A 23,062-nucleotide genomic window follows, 5' to 3' on the forward strand; every position below is an offset into this window, starting at 1 on the left:
GGTAGCTGTAAGGTAGGTACTACCTTAAGTGTACCGGACTGCGCTACACTATACAGCAAAGGCGAGTTGCGAGACAGAAGATGGGAATTACATCGATGCTTGACATATTATTTCTCCCCTACGGCGCCAGAAACCTCTCTGCTTTGCCTCTTTCTTCAGCTCAGATGACACAAGTGTGACCCAGGACGCGGTGGTATCAATACTTGCAGGTACACGTGCGTCGAGCCCAGATGGCTGGAATTCCGGTGCTTGTCCGCTCCTGGGGTCACGGCAAAGCATCCATGGATGGCGGATTGACAGCATGGACAGGCAGACACAGGCATGGACCAAGTGGGGGTGCTGGCTGGACCATGAAGGGATGTGGAGGGGAAGGGGAGGGAGAAGAAGGGAGAGAGCGCAAGACAACATGCTGGCAGCTGGGTCTCTACGAGGTACATACTATCTGGGGGGATGGATGGGAGATGATGCAGAGCAGCGAGGACAAGGACACGGACACGGCCAGACGAGAGGGAGGGGGAGGGGAAGAGGGGGAGGGGGGAGGGGTGGCCTGTCTGTCTCTCTGTCCAAGATGGCCGTCTGGGTTTCTGGTCTGAAACGGCGGACAGAGATGTGAGCGGCATGCCTGATTGGCCGCGACGACTGGGTCGATGTCGTGCCACGAGGGCAGACCCAGCCTCTCACGCTTTGCTGCCACCGCAGACAGCACTTGAGGACAGGCCGCATGGCGGGCTTGGGAGCCAGCGATTTGCGCAAAGGCGAGTGGGTGGCCCGCTGCTGGCCGCGGGCGCCCAAGCCTTCCACTCACGGCTGCAGCCCTGGGACGGGTCGAGTCGCTCGAGTCTCCAGCGTTGGGAGAGGATGAAGCAGGAGATTGGGTATGAAGCGGGAGCAAAGGGGAGGAGGGGAAACGGCTGTGAGTCGAGGAGAGAGGGCAGGACAGGACACGATATGGGCGGGACAGGATGGGACAGACCGGGTCTCGATTTGCTCGGGAGCGAAGGAGATCCAAGCGAGAGACAAGAAAAGAGGCGAGCTGAGACGACCTTTGACTGCCGGTTCGAACGAGAAGAAGACAAGAGGGAGAAAGGCAATGAAAGGCGATCCATCGCCCCATCCCCCCTCCCCGAGCCCGAGAGTTTTGAGTGTGTTGCTGCCGCTCTCCCGCACCATAATCGATCGCTGCCGCTACCACCTCCATTCTTACCAGGGTGGCCGCTGCTCGGACTCTTGTGACGCAGTGCCGCTTCCTGGCTCGTTCCCCAGTCTCTCTCGCTCTCTGTCCCCTTCTCTCTCTGCTCTCTTCCTCCTTGCAGCTCCTACGGAACAGACCGAGCGGGACCATCTGGCTACTAGCTCGTCGACCTTGGGAAGCAAAAAGAAGCCAGTCTGGGTCGACCCTTTTGCCGCAAGCTGCCTTGCCTGCGGAGGACTAGAACCTTGTCGTTGTTCCAACCAGCCAACCGGTGCACACACGCACATACTACTACCTACCTTACCTACCTACCTAACCTTTGCCGCTCACACGAGTTACTGGTGGTACTCCGGACTCCATACCTCCATTACCGCCATAACAGACGGTACATACTTACCTCACACACACCTTACAGAGGCACTGCCGGGGTCTGGACGCCGCGAGAGAGTCGCCAGTGCAAGGCCCAAAAACCAGGCCGACTACCGACCGACACACCTTTGCCTCTCTAGTCCCATCCCGCTGGACCTTGTCCGCCCTCAAGACTCGCCCATGTATTCGCTGGTAACGGTGAATCAGCAGGTCTCCCTGATCAGCGTCACTGTCACTCCCAGCACTTTTCTCGCTGCGCTGCTTCTTCTGCTCGTCTTCGTCAGCTTCTACCTCCCCTCGCTGCCCTCATTCACCCTCCCACAACTCCCCCTGCCGCGCTTCCTCTTCGCTGCCAATCCCAACGACGACAACAACAACATCATCGACGACGACGACAATCACCACCACCACCACCACGACCGCCACCCATCGCGCCCGTACCCGCCGTCGCCCACCACGCCCGACCGCCAGCTCATCTTGCGCGACCAGTCGCTCACCATCTACCGCCGCGACAAGAAGGACCCGTACAAAGACCGCCCCCGGAAGGAAGTCAAGGATCACTACAAGGAGAGGGACGTGTACGCAAAAGAGACCGACCATGGCCGATCTCCAAGAAAGGCTCGACGTTTCCTTACGGGATTTCGAGACTCCGGTAAGCCCGCCGCCGTCTACGACGAGGAACTCCTCCGTTCTCCCCAGCGAGGCGGCGATCGAAGACGATCTCCTAGCGGATCTGGAGGTCGCGTCCGCAGGTTCCTATTCTCCTCCAGCGTGGCGGAGGCTCGCCAACGGTAGTCGAAGCAGCGGCTTCTGGAGGCCGCCGTCGCATGATGCGCTCGGCGCAATGGCCCCGATGCGCCTGGCCGCGCGCGACACGCCCTTTAGCGAGCGCGACATGGACGATGACGACGACGACCTCGACGACGACGACCTGGACCACGACCTCGACGCCCGCAACGAGATTTTGCAGAGGGCGATCCGCACACGGCTTCCCACCGGCAGCATGAGTCCCGACAAGGTGAGGAGCCGGAGTCCAGAGGCAAACAGGAGCGGCACGTTGCGACTCGAGGCGCCGACCCCGCCCGTTCTCGAGAGGATACTGGAGTCGCCGCCGCCCACGGACAATTGTAAGTTGCGCCTGCGCTGCGCTGCGCCTTTTCCTTGACTGCTGCCTGCTGCCCTTGCTGGCGCGCGGCCAACTGGGGTCGTCGTCGCCGCTGCCTTGGGTGCTGTTGGATGTTCGGCCGCCTGACATTTGCCGCCTTTCTTTCGTAGACATTCGCTTCGCCGTGCGCGCCGAGGTCCAGCAGCGGACCGAACCAATCGAGACCGCCATTGCCTTCATCCGCAAGCGCTACGCCGCCCTCACTGCGTCATGGACGTCTACCCTCTTCAGCGTGCTGCTCGCCGTCTTCAGCGTCACCATGTTCAAGACGCTCATCCAGGAGCCCGCGCCGCGGCCCGTCGGCGATCTCGTCAAGGTCGCGGGCATTGCGCGCTCCTTTGAACCGCTGATCTACTATTCGGAGCATGCCATCACGCAGGTCCACGACTTGCAGGCGACCAGCGTGGCCGTCTGGGACCTCGGAGAGACGGTGCGCACCAGCGGCATGCGAGATGCGCAGCTCATCGTGGCCGACCTTGACGCTCTCAGCGGCGCAATGAAGACGCTCGCCACCGAGATGACCAAGTTCTTTGCTGTTGTTGATGGTGACATTGACGGGTAAGTGATAGGCATGACGAACCCGCAATCCCAATTCCTCCCTTTTCTTGTTTCGCTCAATCATCCCATCTTGCGTTCATCCCACCTCTTACTCCCAATTCCCCCCCCCCCCCCCTTCCTATCCTTTCATCCTTCGTGTGACCTCCTGGTGTGTCGAGAGAAGCAGGACAGCAAGAATGTTGACATGGGCGTTTGCGCCTTGTTGTACAACAGCATCCTCAATGTCATGGATTGGGCCAAGATGCATCTCAATCGCCTCCAGAACGCTCCATCTCCTTCCACCCTCTCCTCCGCGTACGATAATATCCACAACATGCTTTCTGAGGCTCACATCCTCGAAGACGCCTCGGGCACTCCCACGCCGCTCGGCACCATTACTACCTACATCTTTGGACTAAGCAACCCGCAGCGCGAGCAACGGATGGTTCAGCTCCTGTTCAACGAATTCCTGTCGATCCTCGAGGAAAGCGTTCGTGAGGAGCTTCGCTATAGCATGAACCTCTACGGCCTCTTCAACAGCATCGACCAGCACTTCCTCAACCTGGCGCGGACCGTCGCGCGCGAGACGTCTGCGCAGGAAGAGCTGCACAGCGACATGCTGGCGAGCCTCTGGGTTCGCATCCTGGGCACGCGCGCCGCCGAGCTGCGCAAGTTTGAACAGAACCGCGTGCTCCTGCGCGACGTGCGAGAGAAGACTGTGCGCAACAAGGGCATCCTTGTCAACCACCACAGCAAGCTCCTCTCTCTACAGACGTCGCTCGAGGGGCTCCGCAGCAAACTCATCTCACCGCTCGTCCGCGGCACCAACGCCACCATCTTGACTCTCGAAGACCAGATTGACAGCCTGTCTGGCGTGAGAGATCATTTGTCCGAGATTCGACGGCAGCAAAAGGGCAAGGTCCTGGAGACGCTGTACGCCAGCGTGCCAAGCAAGCAGCAAACGAGGAATCTACGGCTCGATGACGGCCGGGGCGACAATATTATTAGGGAGTCGTGATTGCGGTATCGTCATCCAGTCCTGTCCATCTCTGTGCTACTTGTTCCTTCATTGCATTACACGGCGTCGAATCAATTTCTTCTGTTAGCGGGATATACAAAACCATCCGTTGTCAGTTCTCTCTTCCATCTTTCCAACGTCAGATCAACAGCATGACTTACAGCGGAAATAGCCAGCGTCTGTTATTGTCAGCTACAGATATATCACTACTTGTAGCCCATCAAGCGTCTTAACCCTTGTTCCTGTTCTTCGGCTGGCGCAGATATGGCTCCTAAGGGTAGGCAAGGTACCCGGGGGGGGTTCCCAAACTCTTGTTTCTTTGGCGCTGTAAACGGAACGGTAAGTATATATCACTTGTTATTCAATCTGCCACTTGCAAAGTGCCACACTTTCTCTCTTCTCTTGGCTTCTATCTCATTTCTTTCCTTCAATGGTGTCAAAGGGGGGGGGGGGGGGGGGGGGGGGGGGGGGGGTTCAGAACCGAAGACATTTAGGTTGGTGAAAAGCCGGAGACTCGAAAAGTTTTCCACTTGGATGTCCTTCATCTCTTTCCTTCTTTCTCTCCTTTCTCTTCTCCCTCTCTATATGTTACGCTTGGCCGGTGGAAAAACTGCTTTTTTTCCTTCCCCAAATGTCATGTGGGCGTTTGTTTGGGCGGTAGTTGTATATAAGGTTATTCGAGCAGGCGATCTTTTCGTTGTTCTTTCCATCCTACAGCTCCTTTCTCTCTCCCAGGTCATTGTTGTTCGATACTTTTTTTTTCTATTTCTTTTTTTTTTCTTCATCTACTCGGCATGTGCTGGGGATGTCCATCCCGGTTCCATGTATTCTTCATTCCTTTTCATTCCTGTGTTCTTCGGCGAGCGGTTTATTGTTTGATTCTTTCTTCTGGAGGGCGGCGCTGGGCTTTGGGTTCGGTGTTTGTACCTACTTAGCTACCTACTACTGCCTACCTACCTACCTACCTACTTGTACTACCTTTAGCAGTGTCAATTGGAAGCGATTCTTCTCGTCTTCTCAGACGATCAGTGTCAATCGGGAGCGTATCTCTTCCATCTCTTCTCCTATACATCCGTCTCTTGTGTTTTTGAGAACAAAGGCTCCTCCTATTCACGTACGCCCTGACAAACGCTGCATTTTATCAAAGCATGAACCTCCATCCGACATCTCGAAAAAGGGATCAAGTCAAAGGACAGTGGTTTCAAAAGTTTACGATTTGATGAAAAGACTTCCATAACTTCGTAAGCTCACAGTAAGAGTACACTCGACATAAGAACATGTCATCTATTAGAAAATTCCCTAGAATCCTATCCGTTTCAGCCCCTGCCTCCCTGTGTTTGCCAGTCAAAGTGGACCATGATCATGGGGGTATAGCCCAGAGGCAGCCTTCATAAAACCCGCAACGCCATCCCGGTGAGCCTGATTTCTTTTGTTGCCGGCGACGTATTCCGTCCCAGCCTAGGCAAAGCGACTTTCCGCTGCCGAAAACCCTCCTTCCGAACCACACAACTTTTTGTTCATCCTCGAGAAAATATAGCAAATAAGTCTATCCTTACATGATGCAATAGACTAGGCAATCGTGGCTATCATATTGCATCTCACGTATCATTCGGTGGCTCGTCAGCCTCGCACCGCGGTAAAATTTTGAATCGACAAAGGAAACGATAATGGTTGCCAAAGGAAGGGAGGGATTGGCAATTTAAGCCTTGGTCTCCTCCTCCTTCTTCTCAGAGCCGGTGGCCTGAGACTTGACGTACTCGTCGTAGACGGCCAGCGCCTCGTCAACCTTGGCCTTCAGAGCAGCCTCATCCTCAATACTAAGGCAGTAACAATTAGCATCATGTTCCAACTCTGAAGAAATGGACACGAGGTAAGGGGTCAAAAACTTACAGGTTGACAAGCTCGGAGTTGTCCATCTCCAGGAGCATACCGGTGATCTTGCCGGCGAGCTCAGAGTTGATGGCCTGGATCTTGGGGAAGATCAGTTCACCAAGAATCTGCTTCTGCTGGGCAGGCTGGGCCGCGGCAAGCTGGTTCTGGAGCATGGAGGCGGTGTTGCTGTCACGAGGAGCCTGGTTGGGGAAGTTGCCGTTGCGGCCAGCGTTGTTGCCGTTGCCGCCGTTGTTGTTGCGGCCCATCTGGCGGTTGTTGGGGGGGTAGCCGGGCATTCCACCCTGGACATTGGGAGGCATGCCGGCCATGGCGCCACGGCCGCCCTGAGGAGCGCCGCCGCGGCCTCCGGCAAGAGCAGCAGCCTGCTGAGCCTGCTGCATGGCAGCCATGAACTGGGGAGTTCCGGGCTGTCCGAACTGAGGGGGGAACTGGCCGGGGATGCTGTACATGTTGGGGGGGAGGCCCTGAGGCATGTTGCGGCCACCCTGCTGAGGGTATCCAGGGAACTGGCCAGGACGACCGCCCTGAACGTTGGGCATGGGCATACCGGGCTGGGGGAAGGGAATGCCGCGGCCACCCTGGGGGATGAAGCCGGGCTGCTGGCCAGGAGCATAGAAAACGGGGGGCTGCATGTACTGCTGCGGCATGCCAGCTGCCGCGGCGGCCTGCTGCATCCGCAACTGGTTGCGAGCCTGGATACTAGCCTCAAGCTGGCTCTTGCGGACGTCCTTGCGCTGAGCAAGGGCAACATACAGAGGCTTGTTGTTGATCATGCGCTGGTTCATCTCAGCAACAGCCTTGGTGGCATCGTCGGGGTTGCTAAAGCAGACGAAGCCGAAGCCCTTGCTCTTACCGAGCTTCTTGTCCGACTTCTTCTCAGTCTTCTTCTCGGCGCCCTCGGCGGACTCGCCCTCCTTTTCGCCCTCCTTCTGGTTCTCCTTGTCCTTCTCCTGGTCCTTGGCTTCCTCCTCGCCCTCCTGAGGAACATCCCTCATGACCTTGGCAGAAGTGATGGGGCCAAACTCGGCAAACATCTGTCGGAGCTTCTCGTCATCCACATCATCATCAAGGTTCTTGATGTACAGGTTGACGCCCTGGTACTTGTTGGCCTTCTCAAGGCGCGCAGCCTCATAAGACTTTCGCAGCTCCTCCTCGCGCTCATGCTTCTTCTGAGCACGGCCAACGTAAAGGTCCTGACCACGGAAGTCCTTGCCGTTGAGCTCCTCGACAGCCTTGAAGGCAGCCTCGTGGGTGGTGAAGTTGACGAAGCCGAATCCACGGGTCTTGCCCTCCTGGTCGCGAGCCAGAGAAGACGAGGTGACGTCACCAAACTTCTCAAAGAGCTGACGGAAGTCCTCGTCGGTGACATCAGGGGCGATGTTCTTGACGTAGACGTTGGTGAAGTTGGCCTTCATCTCCTCAAACTTGCTCTGGCGGTCCTTCTTGGGGATGTGGTAGCCGACATAGACCTTCTTCTCGTTGAGCAGCATGCCGTTGACGTGCTTGATGGCCTGAGCAGCGGCCTCATCGGTCTCGTAGTGGACGAATCCGTAACCCTTGGAGTTTCCGTTCTCGTCCTGCGCAACCTTGCAGCTGAGAATGTTGCCAAAGGCAGCGAAGGTGTCATGGAGAGCCTTGTTATCAATAGCAACGTCCAAGTTCTTGATGAACACGTTGCCCTGGCCGGTCTTGCGCAGAGCGGGGTCACGCTGCGACCACATGATGCGGCAGGGACGGCCCTTGATGAGGGTGTAGTTGAGCTCCTCCAAGGCCTTCTCGCCGTCAGGGGTGGAGTTGTAGTTCACATAGGCGTAGCCCAGAGAGCGGCGGGTGACGGCGTCACGGCAGACACGGATGGAAGCCACAGCACCAATCTGGGAGAAGAGCTCGAAGAGCATGGCCTCGGTGACGGAGGGGTCAAGCTCTCCGACGTAGAGAGAGGCCGAGTTCTGGGGGTGAGGAGCGGCGGTGGGGGTAGGAGCAGAGGCATCCTCAGCACCGGCGCTGACGGACGTGTCGATGGCAGGAGCCTTGACATCGCCACTGCCATTGAGGGAGGTGTTGTTGAGATCGCTGGCGAGCTGATCAACAGCGGCGGAGGTGGTGTTTGCGGCCATTGCGACGGTTGACTGAAACCTGGATAGGGTATCAAACAAGACTGCGGCACAAGGAGAGTCAGCGGCTGAAAGGTGTTGGAGGTAGGGAAACCCTGGTTTGCCGCGGGACAAGGGCCACCAGGGTGCCCGGCATCTCATCAGCAATCACTTACTGGTTCAGAAAGAGAACGAGAAGAAGAAGAGTGCTCGGCAAGTCAGAGTTGACAGTTCTGCAGGCTGAGCGACCAGGGAGAAAAGCGAGACAACAAAAACAAGTTGTCTCTTTGTTTGTTTTGGTTTTTTGGAGTTGACCGTTTGTCGACGACGTCGCGCGGGAGGTCGAAGATAGTCTGGTGGGTAGGGTTTTTTGGATTTTTCAATTTTTTTTGGTTTTCTTGATGAAGAAAAGAGCAAGAACAGAGATCAAGTACGAAGACCGTACCTCTGAACTAACCTGCCTTTTATTGGTTTGGTGGTGTTTGGGATAAAGTTGGGCGTTGTGTGGAAGAAGAAGAAAAAAAAAAGAGATTTTTCAACCACTCGACATATTTTTTTTTTCTGCTGGGCTGCTAAACCTTTCTAGCGGTGGAGTGACCTTCCGTGCCTCCTTAGCGGCGAGTTGCGACTTCCTGCTGGCATCTATTAGGGTACCACAGTACGGCACAGTGCAGGACACTGCCAGAGCTGGCACTAAGCCAGCCTAAAGGCGAGCCAGCGGTACCCGCGGCGTCACCTGGGGAAGTCGCTGCTAGCAGAAGCCCGCCTCCCGCGTGGCTGAAGGTGTTAGATGAGGACGCTCAACCCCGCCTCAGCCAGGTCTCGCGACTAACTGCCGGCCTATCGCAGAGAGGGTGTGATGCAAAGCCTGCCGCTCTGATTTTTCTTCCAGGAGGCGGTGGCAGACAACGCCTGTCTGCGTGTTTCTTGCTTTTTCCATTTCAGCTGGGCCGCACCCGCGAGTGGCCACATGGAATCTCACAAGTCACAATGACATCCGGTGCCGGGCCAGTGCCGCTGTCTGGCTGCTGCTCATCACTTCACGCTTCGTGGGACTTGCCCGCATCTCGTTTGCCTGCCCACGAGAACAAGGGTAACAGTCAACTGCCCCTCCCCCTCACACTGTGCTGGTGGGATGTTCAAAGGCGGTGACCCCGATTGTTCGAGAGCTGTCCTCCGTTCTTATCTTATCAGCACGCGACACTAGCCGGAGTGGTGTTGCCCCACCAGCGATGATGATGCTATGCCATGGGCAGCCTGCAAGACGACGCATCCAGGCTGATGACTGATGACTGATGAGAGAGCTTCAAGGCTGAATCTTCTAGAATCGCCGCAGCAGCCGCAGAGACTCGGAAGCCTCGTGCAAGCTGTTGTGCGGCATGCTTGTTGATCCTCCCTTTGTTTTGATGCCCGCTTGATGCCTGCGTGTAGCTACTAGCAAAGCCACAGCCGCTGCCATGTTCTCGACATTTACTGGCAACTCCCGGCGGCCGAGGAACGTCAACCTGAGCGGACAAGCCAGCAACCCCTTCTCCAACACATCATGGAGCCCCTCGGCCGTCTCAAACGCTACAAAGACCGTGTCGGATGCGCAGGCCGAAAGAGAGAAGCGACAGGCGGAACGGCGGCGCTTGAAGGCCGCTTCGCAGATACAGAGAACATGGCGAGGGTATAGATCGCGGGCTGCGCTGAGGGACGAGCACAGACATGACTTCGACCTTGTCTACGGATCACGACCGGACCTCGATGCTGCTCAGAGACTATTTGCTTCTTTCCCTCTGCTTCTTTCCTTCTTCTCAGCCAATCGAGCCGACGACCTACAGCGTCTACTCCTGTTCGTCAACGACTGTAATAGCACTTCTCTTCAGCAACTCTTTGACGCCAGTCGCCATCCCTCACGCCTTCGCAAATTTATGAGAGTCCTTGTGAAAGCCCTGGGTGTTTTAGTTCTCAGAGAGTATGTCTACCGCTATTTGAAGGTGTTGTGAGCTCGCAGGAGATTGTACATGTGCTGACCAGGTCTGCCCAGTGATGCGTCGCTCGAAATACGGCATCTCCTTGCGTTGATCAACCGTTTGACTACCAGCTCGCCCTCTACGATACTTGAATCGATTGACGAATACTATACGGCCTTGGCTAGGCTTTGCCAATTGAAGCATGGCGACGAATGGGTACAGGTTCTTCTCGAGTCACTCCCAGCACCACTAGGTACAGGTGAAAGAAGTGGTATGTGATTACACCAAGTCATCATCTCTCCAAGATAGCAGTGTACTAACTTGTCCTTGAGCAGAACGCGATGCATACCGGGCATTTGCACTCCGATTCCTATCGACAGAGAACCTCCAACTATTCGAGAAGTACATCGAACAAGTAGCCCAGACCATCGACGCAGAGAAGGTTGCCATTGAGATTCTCGAAGCGTACAACGGCAAGCCAGAGTCATTACCAGAAAAGGACCGTCTCTTCTGGCTTCTGGCTCATTATATAGATTTGAGCAGGGCGCAAAAGAGATCGACGCAGAACCTGTTGCATCTGACTGCCACTTTCACACAGCTATCTGCTCTGTCTTCCGATATCAGTATTCGAATAAGCACACAGCCATCTTCCGACCAACGCGACGATGCGGCCACCGATTCCCTTGTATTTCCCTCATCGTCATATGTCTCCATTCAGCTATTGCGACTGATTGACAGTAATGGCATCTCCAACCTCCTGCATGACTTCTCCACGAGTCTGGCGCAGTCTTCAGGCCGAGAACTGGAAGGCAGCGAGCTGCTTGCTGGGTACATCTTGGCTTTGCTTCAGAGCTTTCCGAGCCGAGCGGATGATACCCGAATGAGGCTATTTCTCGAAGAGATCCCTACCGCAGGAGGGAGCACTCCCATTGTCAAATTCCTATGGCAGATGATGACCAGAACTTCAGTGTTCCAGAAGTTGAGAACAGAATCCGAACGGCCAGCAAAGATACTTCACAGGTATTTCTACGAGGCTTCATCCCAGCCATCAGTACACGCGGAAGAACAGGAATGGAGGATTATCCTCTTATTCTTAGAACTGTACACATTCATTCTCAGAATCAGCGACGATGAAGACTTCTTGAGCGGCATATATCCTCAGGTCCTGAGCAGCGACGTGCCTCAATCACGCACCCGATCATGCAGCTTGGCGTTAAAGGACGTCGAAGCGCTCATCACATTCCTTAAGAATACTTCATTCACTCTGCATTACAGTGTCCAAGAAATCACTCAGACTCGAGCGGCTGTTGACGCATCAACACAAGCCCGGTTGGACCTCTATTGGGGGGACCCATCGAAGAACCAGGGCGAACCCAAGGATTCCAGCAAGGCTTCGACCTCAAGAGTCTCTACGAAGCTTGATCTGGAGAGCCTCCGCGCCATCATCACCTCTGCGCTGAAAATGCTGTATGAGAGGGACTCGCGGAAGCATTTCCTACCGGCCGATCACTGGCTTATGACGAGCAAGTTGGAGAAGGAAGACTTCATTGGGGCTGTCATAGCGGAGGAGGAGAGGCAGATCCAGGAACAGGCCGATGGCAGCGATGCCGAGGCAGATGAGGATGCAGAAGCTTCATACGCTGACGGTTTCGGGATGCACTCAAGTTTCGCCGCGCAACGGCTTTCCCGCAACGTCAGACTGGAAAGGCTCAAAGCGAACCAGATACGCGCCCAGAGAGAACGACGACTGGCCGAGATGGGCCCCAAGCTGGAGCTGCTAAAGCACATCCCATTCGTTGTTCCGTTTGAGACGCGTGTGATGATCTTTCGGCAATTCATCTATCTCGACAGGCTTCGTAGAGGTGGCAACTATGGGATGATGATGCCTCCTATGGGGAGGCACCACGCAAAGATCCGCCGTGGCCAATTGTTCGACGATGCATTCGAGCAGTTTTATCAGTTAGGAGATGGCCTCAAAGATCCCATTCAGATCACGTTTGTGGACCAGTTCGGCACGCCCGAGGCGGGCATTGATGGTGGCGGTGTTACCAAGGAATTCCTCACCAGCGTTACGGCGGAAGCTTTTGGAAACGAGCACGGGGGGTTCGGCTTGTTCACGCGAAGTCGCAAAGAGCTGCTATATCCCAATCCAACGGCCATGGACGTGCTCCGCGAATCGCTGCGGAAGCAAGGACTGGTGGAATCCGATCCCGAATGGCGGGAAGCGGTGTCTGATCTGCTGAGGCGCTATGAGTTCCTTGGCCGCATCGTAGGAAAGTGCATGTACGAGGGTATCCTCGTCGACCTTGCATTTGCGGGATTCTTCCTCCTGAAATGGCCGTCGCCCAGCCGAAAGGAAGAAAACAGCTACAAGGGCAGTGTCAACGACCTCCAAGACATGGACGAGGAGCTATACAATGGTCTCCTCCGCCTCAAGAATTATCCCGGCGATGTGTCGGAGCTGGGGCTTGACTTTACCGTCACGGACCAGATCTCTGCCCCGGGTGAGCCGGTCAAGATTGTCACCAGAAAGCTGGTGCCCAACGGCGACGAGATACCGGTGACAAATGACAACCGGCTGCTGTACATCTCATACGCGGCTCGCCACCGCCTCGTCGTGCAGCCAGCTCCTCAGACCAATGCTTTCTTGCGCGGGCTCCGCGAGATCATTCGGCCCTCGTGGCTGTCCATGTTCAACCAATCTGAGCTGCAGCGCTTGGTTGGCGGCGACTCGATGGAGATTGATGTCGAGGACCTCCGCCGTAACACGGTCTACAGCGGCCTTTACGCCATAGGCGATGACGGGGAGGAACACGAGACGATCAAGATGTTCTGGAATGTCATGAGGGGCTTCACCGACGCCCAGAGGCGGGACGTTCTCAAGTACGTTACGTCGACACCAAGAGCGCCGCTGCTTGGCTTCTCACAGCTGAATCCCAAGTTTGCCATTCGAGATGGGAGCTCGGACCAAGAGCGGTTACCAAGCACGAGTACGTGTGTCAATTTGTTGAAGCTGCCGGTTTACAAGTCGGAGGAGACTCTGCGTCAGAAACTGCTCTACGCGATTTCGTCGGGGGCCGGGTTCGATTTGAGTTGAGACTTTTACGGACGGACTTATCAAGATAGACGGGAAGTCTCGGTTCGGGGGATCGGTTTTCAGGTTATACTATTGGCAACAAGTTTAGAACAGGCGTATTGATTTGCGTGTTGTGTTTGGGCTCAAATCTATCCTCCCATCGATTCTCTGCCACGGCTTCCTTACGTAGTTGAAGCCTCAAGGGCCCTGGGTCCAATTTGTGTATACAGTAATGGATGCCCAATGTTCTAGCACACAGTTGCTGTTGCGGAAACCCTGCGTCACTCAAGACCAGACAGATGACGGCGATAACATTGCCGCAGGGCTGACGTGTATACAAGAGAATCAAGCGTGAACCAGCTCCCGGGTGAGACGGTTCCATGAGCCGAGACTGTGGTCAGAGTGTAACCCACCAAGACGTCATATGATGAATCGGTTACCCTTGGGGGCCTATTTTGTGTTATTCTAATTCCCAATCGAAGTAGTACGATAACTACAACGAAGTCTTATGTACTTGACTTTGGAACGTTGAAGGGCAGATGTTCCCTCTTGGTGTATCGAGCGAGAGATTCAAAGCCATCATCTACAAGTCAGCCCAGCCCAAACTTACCCTGCAGCTTTAGGTTGAATATCGGGTGTTTGCCTTGCCGTTTCATCAAATGATCTCGAACCTGCAGCACCACATGCCATCAAAACGATCCATCGACCCGAATGACGATACAGAGCGAGAGTCTCGGCTCCAAAAGATGCTGTAATGTGGATAAGACGCATGTTGCGGACCGCGGTTAAGATGTAATATGGCCCGCCTCCCTACCAAGGTATAACGATGAACATGGTGTTAGGCAACCTGCCTCGAAGAAGCTCGCCATGGACAACACCAAGCCCGCTGATGTAGGTCAACCAAACCATACCTCCTGATGTCAATTCATATATACCTTGTCCGTCAATTGGCGTTATAAATTTGCCTCGTCCAGTACATGTATCGTCACCAAGAAGCTGAGAGTTCTCCTGCGACGGCTATTACAGGCTTGTGACAGCAGCGAGATGCTCCAACCAAGATATACCCGACCGTTACCTTCTGAGCCGAGCATAGCCACCTGGTCCGCGGCACGATAGTCCCCGAGCTTCAGGTACCACCCAAGTACAGGGTCCCTCCGGCTGCAATCGGCTATTCGCGACCCGGGTATCGGGTCGGACGTCCAGCCAATCGCTGGGCAGCTAATTGCAAAGGTCAGGAAATTCGGCGCCGGTCATTGACGTCGATATCGCCGCTTTTCTTCCTCTTCCCCAGATTTTCAAATCCCACCCAATTCGACTCCCGTTGGTCTCTTTGTGCCTGGAGCTTTTTAGGGGGGCTCAGTCTGTACCTAGGGAACATCGAGAGGGCAGAGCTTCCACGAACGATATCCTGCACAATGCCGGCGCCGACGCCTGCGTCAAGATGTGCCCTGCGCACCACCCGGGCCATCCCACGATGCCGGCCAGCAAGAGCCCTAGGCCCTGCTGCCGCCACCACCCGCAGAGCTCCCCTCATGATGCGGCCGTCAATAGGCATGCCCAATGCTGCCGTCCGGCCGTTCAGCACCGCCATGCGACTGCGGATGGCGGCAGAAGACGAGTCGTTTGATCCCGCGACCATCGAGCGTGAGTCAGACGAGGTCGACGTCTGCATCATCGGCGCCGGCCCCGCGGGCCTCAGCGCCGCCATCCGGCTGAAGCAGCTGGCCAACGAAGCCGGCAACGAGGACTTCCGGGTGCTGGTGCTGGAGAAGGCCGGCGAGGTGGGCGCGCACATCCTCTCGGGCGCCGTCATCCAGCCGTCGGCCATCAACGAGCTGCTCCCCGACTGGCTGGACGAGTCGAACCCCTCGCGCTTCGAGCACGCGACGCCCGCCGGCACCGACAAGATGCGCTTCCTCACCAAGACGGCCGCGATCCCCATCCCCGCGCCGCCGCAGATGAACAACCACGGAAACTACATTGTCAGCCTGAACCAGTTCGTCAAGTGGCTCGGCGAGCGGGCCGAGGAGGTCGGCGTCGAGCTGTACCCCGGCTTCGCCGCCGCCGAGGTCCTCTACAACGCCGACGGCTCGGTCAAGGGCGTGGCTACGAACGATCTGGGCATTGGAAGGGACGGCAAGCCCAAGGATTCGTTTGAGCGCGGCATGGAGTTCCACGCGCGCGTCACAATGTTCGGCGAGGGCTGCCACGGCAGCTTGACCAAGAAGGTGGTGAGCAAGTTCGACCTGCGGCGAGACAGCCAGCACCAGACGTACGGCCTGGGCATCAAGGAGGTCTGGGAGATTGACCCGGCCAAGTTCGAAAAGGGCCTGATTGTCCACTCGATGGGCTACCCCTTGCCCAAGGAGGTCTACGGCGGCTCCTTCATGTACCACTTTGGCGAGAACCTGGTGAGCCTGGGCTTGGTCGTGTCGCTAGACTACGAGAACCCCTGGATGTCACCCTACCAGGAGTTCCAAAAGCTGAAGCTCCACCCGCTGTTCAAGAACGTCCTGGAAGGCGGCAAATGCATCTCGTACGGCGCCCGCGCCCTCGTTGAGGGCGGCTTCCAGAGCATCCCCAAGGTGGCCTTCCCCGGCGGCGCCCTGATCGGCGACTCGGCGGGCTTCGTCAACGTGCCCAAGGTCAAGGGCACGCACAACGCGATGAAGTCGGGCATGCTGGCGGCGGAGGCGGCGTGGAACGCGCTCCGCGCGCCCAGCGAGGGCACCGTCTTCCTCTACGACTACGAGGACGCGCTGCGCAAGTCGTCCATCTGGAAGGAGCTCAAGGAGGTGCGCAACATGCGGCCGTCGTGGCACAACCCGCTCGGCGTGTACGGCGGCGTGGCCTACTCGGGCCTCGAGGCCTACCTCTTCAAGGGCCGGGTGCCGTGGACCTTTAAGCACGGCAAGCCCGACTACGCGGCCACGAAGCCGGCGGACCGGTTCCCCAAGATTGAGTACGACAAGCCCGACGGCAAGATCACCTTTGACATCCTGACCAGCGTCTCCCGGACGGGGACGAATCATGAGGAGGACCAGCCGGTGCACCTGCAGGTCAAGGACTGGGATGCCCACACGGACAAGGCGTACCCGCCGTTCAAGGGGCTCGAGAACCGCTTCTGCCCGGCGGGAGTGTACGAGTATGTGGAGGACGAGTCGAAGCCGCACGGCGTGCGATTCCAGATTAATGCGCAAAAGTGAGTTTACAACCCCCTTTCACTTTCTTCTTCTTCTTCTTCTTCTTCTCCTTCCACTCGTCTCTCATTTTTTGAGACCAAACAAATAAGAGTCGGTGACTAATTGTTGTTTCGTTCAAAATTCAGCTGCATTCACTGCAAGACGTGCGATATCAAGGCTCCCCAGCAGGACATCAACTGGCAAGTCCCCCAGGGCGGAGAAGGCCCCAAGTACTACATGACATGAGACAAGGGCGTGTGGTCGAATTCGCTTTTTGAAGATTGATTGGGAGGAGTAACCATGTATTGATACCTATGTACGGAGTATGACAATGAATTGCATGATAGGAGACGGGCGTCTATCGAAGGGAAAAGTCTAGTGTTTCTTTTCATATACGGGGGTCGAGTGAGTGAGTGAGTGTTATTCTGAGGGAGGCTGGACTGGACTGAACGATGTTATTGTGTGTCTTGTACTTCATATGTCCTGTTTCTCGCTTTGCTTGTTTTCTTGTTGTTTATACTTTATCACATATCGGGGTAGCGCAAAAATATACGGGCAATATATATCAACATGACATGTCTCTTCTACATCACAAAGACTTTCACACCAGCAATCGGTGGCCATCACCATCTGAAGTCCATGCATTCATCTGGATAGGTAGGTTCGGCTTACCTCAGCATTGCCGGAGACCCAAGCTCCCAACATGGATTAGCCGCCTTTCTTAGACGCACGCAAAAATAGTGCTGATCTCAGTCCGGTCCCAAAAAGCGGGCGCCTTCTCACTCTTGTTGCTCCTTGTTTTCAGGTTTTTTTCTTCCCTTGTCCGAGCTCCTTCCTCCTGCTTTTGCATGTGTCAAGGTACCGGCGACTTGGCTTCTCCGCAGTGGCTAGCACTTGGATGCAGTGGGCCATCAAGTCTGGGGAACTTCAGGGCAATAAAATCCTGCTCGATCGACCGGTCGGTCGGTTCCGCCAGTGGCGCTGCGAAAATGATGGGCGCCCGACCTCGGTCCATGTCATGAGAATAAGGATGTCAGTTCATGGGCAGACGCGTTTGGGGTTCGTCTTGGATCTGACGCCTCGCGCGTCAGAAAACTTTCCACTGCTCCTTGCCATAGGGCTAGAGAGTCACGGCGAGGAAGAGAGACATGCAAGAGTCACTAGGTTGTTTGTTTTTGTTATTATTGTTGTTGTTGTTGCTGCTTAGGTAGACGCTGGCTGTGCATCTCTTTGTTGCACCCTTCAGGGATGCACAAAAGGACAGAGTGCACAAGAGACAGTCGGCGCGGTGAGACATGCGGTCGAATTCCTTTTGTTCCGCTGTAGGATTCACAGGAGGGAGGCGCTTCTTGTTGTGCACCTCACGAACATCACAGAGCAGCAGCAGGATCCCAAGCGGCGAGATCCTCTTGCTCCCTGTGTGTGCGTGAATTACCTCTACGCGACACCGGGATTGATTGACTGGCAGTGATTGACTGACTGATGATGGATGCTACACAAAGACGGCCTGCGCAGGCGAGCAAGCAAATTTTTTCTGGACCCGAAAGCGGCCAGAGTATCCAGTTCTGGCAGCGATGCGGCGCTAGGGAGCAGAGGTGTCACCGGGATCGAAAATTGTTAGCAGGGTACCTTGGCCGGGCTGGCGACTGTAGCAGATACATGCACTGCCAGCTTCCGCGACTGCGCCGGTGCAACACGAACCGCTGGAACCCGGCAGAGGGTCCAACAAAGCGAAGACGGCTGCCACCTTATCTCTCAGCTCCATGGCCAGGTCGGAGAATGAGACACGCATGGGCAAACATCCTGATTCTATCTCGGTTAATCAGAGAACAAAGCAGACGAAGAAGAAGCCAGCAGGTCGCTCTCTCGTGCATGCATCAAGCGTTGCTGCTGCCGCGCCATTGGGCAGAGACGGGCTGCCGACACAGCGAGGCGCGTCAAGCGGGCAGCCGAGCGTGCATGTACCCAGTACTTGGCGCAGGAGCCACTCACAAGGCCGCAAGCAGCAAGATTGCTGGTGGATGCGGCTCAAGGCGCCATGGTTGGCTCCCAGTCCATGACTCACTGACGCCAGGATGCGCCTTGTGCCATTTTCGCCTCCCAAGCGGACTTTTCGTCCACCCGCAGACGAGGAAAACTCTGCTGTGTGCGGCGGTGCGACGCGACTCGTAATCGGCGCCAGACAGCCAGCCAGCGACACAGAGGCACTGAGGCACCATGCGCTCGTTTGGCTGCTGGCGGACATGAGACGCCGCTGAGACGGGTGCCGTTTGTGGTTTGCGAGGGCCGATGCCTTTTTACCTTTGGGTGGCCGCGCAACCAAGAGCCAGCCCCCCTCGACCGCCAGCACAGGGGGGTGAAAGGTGCGTGTTTCAGAGGCTCGTGTTGTTCCATGGCAGTAACTTGTTGTGGTGTGGCCGCTGAGAAGACGTGGTTCAGTGGGCGAGAGGGGGGCGAAGACGCAATTTCAGGGAGTGCTTGGTGGATAACGCTGATAAAAGGGGGGGCGAATGGGCGACGCGACCAACCGTGGATCCACTGCCAGCCCCGTCGACTTGCCTGGGGCTGATTGACCGTCCAGCACCTCGGACACGGAAAAGCAGAGGCAAGCGAGTTTCCCCGTTACCCGCAGCTGGCCCAATATTCGCCATCCGAGAACGACGTGTGATGTGTGCTGTGCTGCTTTCTTTGGGAGGTGAGAAGAAATAAGTGAAAAAAAAAAGAGGGCGGCGATGTTGTGCGGTGCTGGAGAGGCACAGAGAGACGAGCGCGGAGCAGGTTGAAAACGGGCCCGGGACGATTCGCTGCTATCGCACGCCGTGTGCTGCTTCTGCTTCCGCGGGCGGCAGCAAGCAGCAATGCAGCTGCACGCATGGTCGAGAGTCGAGAGCGCGAGCCGCCATGGACTGCATGCGACACAGTCGACGAAGCAGTGAGGATGGAGGAGGAGAGAGAAAACAGACGGTCGCGGTGCCGCTGCGGCTGGAGATGCAGAGATGCAGAGATGCAGGCAGAAGGAGGAAGAAGGAGGAGGAAGGGGGCAGAAGGTGCAAGTCAACAAGGAAGTTCAAGTCAGCTTCAAATGGAAGTCAATCAATGGCAGCACCCGACCGCAGAAAAGCCCTGGCCACAAGCAGGCGACACCGTGACCGCCAGCTCGCCCCCCCTGTCACCACCTCGTCACCCTCCGCCTTGCTGGTGCCACAGCGCTGGAAGCTCCAGTGAGGTTGGTAGAGGGTACAAGTACCGCGCGGTGCTGCATGCTACCGCGATACTTCAGGGGGGCTTGCCAGCCGTGGTGGGCAAAGGAGATAAAAGCACGGCGGTGCGGCGCTGTGATTGGCCGCACGCGGCGCTAGTGCCCACGCTAGGCTGAGCTTGGGGTTGCCAAAAGCGACGCCACAGGTGCTCTTGCTGCGCTCTTGTTGCCTGGGAGCCCTGCCTGGGCCTTCCGGAGCGAGAATTATAAGTACCCAGCCCTCCCCCATCCGCTGTTTCCTCGTTCTTGCGAGGAAGTCCCGACCGGCGGCCCTGCGTACCTCCCACAACGTTCGGCGCTCTCATTAATATTTTCCCCCTCCAACGACGTCACGCCCCACACCGAATCCTCAGAAGGGCCTTGCTTGCCTTTTTTTCTTTTTTTCCTACCCTCACGCTCTCTCAACTTCATCGGACGCCATCGTTCCCTTGAACAGCCTCTCCCTTACTTAATCTCCAAGCGCGTCAGGAAAGAAAAACTCACGAGCGGACGAAGCCACGTCTGCTCTGTTTCCCAGGTCGCACGGTGTCGACGTCCTGCGATCAGGCAATATAAGAGAACTGGAACACGTTCCTTAACGCCGTCGCTCCCTCACGTATCCCACGGGTGCAACCGATCTTGTTGATCGCCGACGAAGACGACACAGCGATACGATACAAAGTACTGCCCGTCATCGTCGCCCTCCGAGTCGTTGCCTCGTTCTGTAGAACGCAATTATAAAAAGAGAAAATAACCTTCAAAAAAATTGCTTGAAAGTGAAGACGAGACGTCTCCCCGAGTCTTTGGTCGTTGGACGAGAACCCGCCCTGTTCCAAAGCTCGACCTTCGTTCTCTCACCCATTCTACCCACCTTGCTGCCTCCGTTTGGCATCCGCAAGGACATCCAAAACAAAAGACATCTCTGCTTGAGCAGCCGCAATCTGTAGGGGAGACATTCACTTGTTCATCTCCCGCATATTCAGGTGGGTGGGAACTCTTCTCTTGTTGTCTTTCCTGGGTTGCGTGTTCTCTCTTCCCATCTCCTCATTCACTGCACTGCCCTGAGGCGGCAAACACGTGTTTGATGGCTCGCGTTGCCGCGGCTACGGCAAACAAAAAGCCAACTTCGCCTCCCCTCGCTCAACTTCACCTTGCTTTCATCTCGCTTTCGGCCTTTGCAGCGCATTGCTCTGCTATTGTGCCACCATCAGTCGCTGCATCGCCGTTTGCTTTTCTCTCTCCCCTCAATCTGTTGAGCTGCCTCGACAATGCATCACTAGCCTTTCAGGATATGCAAGTGGCTAACCGCATCTCTTTGCGCAGACCTGCTCAGTTTCGGGTTGCAGCTACACAGGCTTTCTGATCTCTTGTCTTGATCATCATGGAGGGCATTCAGACGCATCCGGCAAACGCCGCGCAGGCCAAGGCCTTTACTGCTCCTGGGTCGCTGTCGTTTCCCGGCGCCTCCAACGAGCTCACACCGCCGTCAACCAACCCCGATGGCAGCCAGCGAATGGCTCCCAACGGTCAGCAGAGCGCTGCTGGGAATGGGGTGACTCCTGCTACTCCCGCCGCCACGCCTGCTGCCTCTCAAGGCCCCAGTGGTATCACACCTACTTTGCAGTATGTATACTCTTGAGTGCCTTGGCTACGCTCCTAGAGACTTATCTCGCATTCAAAGGAACATCGTGGCAACTGTCAATCTCGACTGCCGATTGGACTTGAAGACGATTGCCCTGCACGCCAGGAACGCCGAGTACAATCCAAAGGTGAATACCTCATGGGCCCAGAGATGGGGACGGGGATCTTTGTTGGCATCAGGGTGCTAACAGCGTTGCAGCGTTTCGCCGCCGTCATCATGCGTATTCGCGAGCCCAAGACAACAGCCCTCATCTTCGCCTCTGGCAAGATGGTTGTCACTGGTGCCAAGTCTGAAGACGACTCCAAACTGGCGTCTCGCAAATATGCGCGTATCATCCAGAAGCTCGGCTTCAACGCCAAGTTTACGGACTTCAAGATCCAGAACATTGTTGGCTCGTGTGACATCAAGTTCCCCATCCGTCTGGAGGGTCTTGCTTCTCGTCACCACAACTTCAGCTCCTACGAGCCTGAATTGTTCCCTGGTCTGATTTACCGTATGATCAAGCCCAAGATTGTGCTGCTCATCTTCGTTTCCGGCAAGATCGTCTTGACCGGTGCGAAAGTGAGAGAGGAGATTTACCAGGCCTTTGAAATGATCTACCCTGTGCTCCAAGGTTTGTCCACACGCTATGGCCTATTCTTGCGTGCATTGCTGACCGGCTTGTTACAGATTTCCGGAAAGTCTGATTGCGCTCATGGGCATGGTTAAGAGATGAACACCTTCGTCTCGTGTACCAACATTCAAATACCCCCCTTTCAAAAACCGACGTATATGACTAGACCTTTACACGGTCATGATACCACAACTACATCATAGGACGTCGTCCGCCCGAGGGTCTTGGTAGGACACAACCGAGTCTCCATGCGGGATCCCGCTTGTACCATTTGATTTCTGCTTGCATTGCATTGGCGTTGGCAAAGGGAGGAAGGCCAGGAAGAGGTTCTTTTGCGTTTTTCTTACGATGGATCTGGTTCACGGCAAAAAAAGAACAAAGACTACCCATCCCGCGACACAACATAGATTGCTCGTGGCCGCCCTCGGACCGTTATCATCGGATCCTTGCGGCCTTCTTAATGCCTTCAAGGGGGGACAAGGTCAAGTTGAAAACTAGACTGAAGGAACGTTGCTGGCGAATTTGGGGAGAGGGAGGGCAAGCCGGGTGGGAAGCGGCTTGCCTGTGGCGGTGATGTTGAAGCAGTCCCATTGACCACTCGTCATGGAACTGGACAGATTCTATGAGGACATTTTACGCCCTTTGCGGGACGAGATATCGTTAGCAGCAAACGCCCTTTTGACCGTTGGGCAAAGGGCGCGCGACTGTCACAAACGCTCAGTCGTAGCTGGTCTTTTGCAGTTAGCATTATCACCAAAAATGCTTTGATTCTGTCCTCTAATCAGCATGCCGTCGCCTCATTTCATCTGCCTCACCTGCTCTCAAGTGTCGATGTGATTCTACGTAGTTTCCCCCGCGGGTAACTGTTGTGACTTGTGTGGGGCCGTCATCTGTGTGCGTTTGTTGATCGGTAAGCAGAGTCCCGACGATCGGACGTCCCCTCCCCGGAGCTGAAGGACCCCTCCTCAGGATAAGTGCTGCTGCATGGGGCTCTTCGGCAAAGGCAGGAAAGCGGCGGCATCAACACTCATGCCCTAGATGATAAAAGTCGAATAGGCCCAGCTTTCTTTTTGTCCATGACGAACCATC

General features: G+C 55.9%; 5 protein-coding genes across 5 annotated transcripts; 4 read left to right on the forward strand and 1 right to left on the reverse strand.

Moving 5' to 3' along the window:
• Positions 1 to 2,159: 2,159 nt before the first annotated feature.
• Positions 2,160 to 4,281, forward strand: TRIREDRAFT_64777 (uncharacterized protein; the record flags this gene model as incomplete). The annotated part of the gene is made up of 3 exons (XM_006966764.1): positions 2,160 to 2,688; positions 2,837 to 3,284; positions 3,498 to 4,281. The coding sequence occupies 3 exons, from the start codon at positions 2,160 to 2,162 to the stop codon at positions 4,279 to 4,281; spliced, it is 1,761 nt and encodes a 586-aa protein (XP_006966826.1).
• A 1,307-nt stretch (positions 4,282 to 5,588) lies between these two features.
• Positions 5,589 to 8,715, reverse strand: TRIREDRAFT_79686 (polyadenylate-binding protein). Its single transcript, XM_006966854.1, has 3 exons — positions 8,444 to 8,715; positions 6,172 to 8,332; positions 5,589 to 6,098 (listed from the first exon to the last, which is right to left on the reverse strand). Exons 2-3 carry the CDS (start codon positions 8,289 to 8,291, stop codon positions 5,981 to 5,983), a joined length of 2,238 nt encoding a protein of 745 aa, XP_006966916.1. The 5' UTR covers positions 8,292 to 8,332; positions 8,444 to 8,715; the 3' UTR covers positions 5,589 to 5,980.
• A 1,009-nt stretch (positions 8,716 to 9,724) lies between these two features.
• On the forward strand, positions 9,725 to 13,319 carry TRIREDRAFT_4707 (uncharacterized protein; the record flags this gene model as incomplete). Its single annotated transcript, XM_006966642.1, has 3 exons — positions 9,725 to 10,224; positions 10,297 to 10,475; positions 10,558 to 13,319. The coding sequence occupies 3 exons, from the start codon at positions 9,725 to 9,727 to the stop codon at positions 13,317 to 13,319; spliced, it is 3,441 nt and encodes a 1,146-aa protein (XP_006966704.1).
• Positions 13,320 to 14,851: 1,532 nt separating this feature from the next.
• TRIREDRAFT_79690 (uncharacterized protein) lies at positions 14,852 to 16,726 on the forward strand (the record flags this gene model as incomplete). Its single annotated transcript, XM_006966765.1, has 2 exons — positions 14,852 to 16,500; positions 16,627 to 16,726. The coding sequence occupies 2 exons, from the start codon at positions 14,852 to 14,854 to the stop codon at positions 16,724 to 16,726; spliced, it is 1,749 nt and encodes a 582-aa protein (XP_006966827.1).
• Positions 16,727 to 20,015: 3,289 nt separating this feature from the next.
• tf2d (TATA binding protein) lies at positions 20,016 to 22,752 on the forward strand. Its single transcript, XM_006966766.1, has 5 exons — positions 20,016 to 20,701; positions 21,042 to 21,341; positions 21,400 to 21,487; positions 21,559 to 21,973; positions 22,030 to 22,752. The coding sequence occupies exons 2-5, from the start codon at positions 21,100 to 21,102 to the stop codon at positions 22,044 to 22,046; spliced, it is 762 nt and encodes a 253-aa protein (XP_006966828.1). The 5' UTR covers positions 20,016 to 20,701; positions 21,042 to 21,099; the 3' UTR covers positions 22,047 to 22,752.
• The last annotated feature ends 310 nt before the right edge of the window (positions 22,753 to 23,062 follow it).

The sequence above is a fragment of the Trichoderma reesei genome (genome assembly GCF_000167675.1).
Source record: "Trichoderma reesei QM6a unplaced genomic scaffold TRIREscaffold_14, whole genome shotgun sequence".
Lineage (NCBI taxonomy): Eukaryota > Fungi > Ascomycota > Sordariomycetes > Hypocreales > Hypocreaceae > Trichoderma > Trichoderma reesei.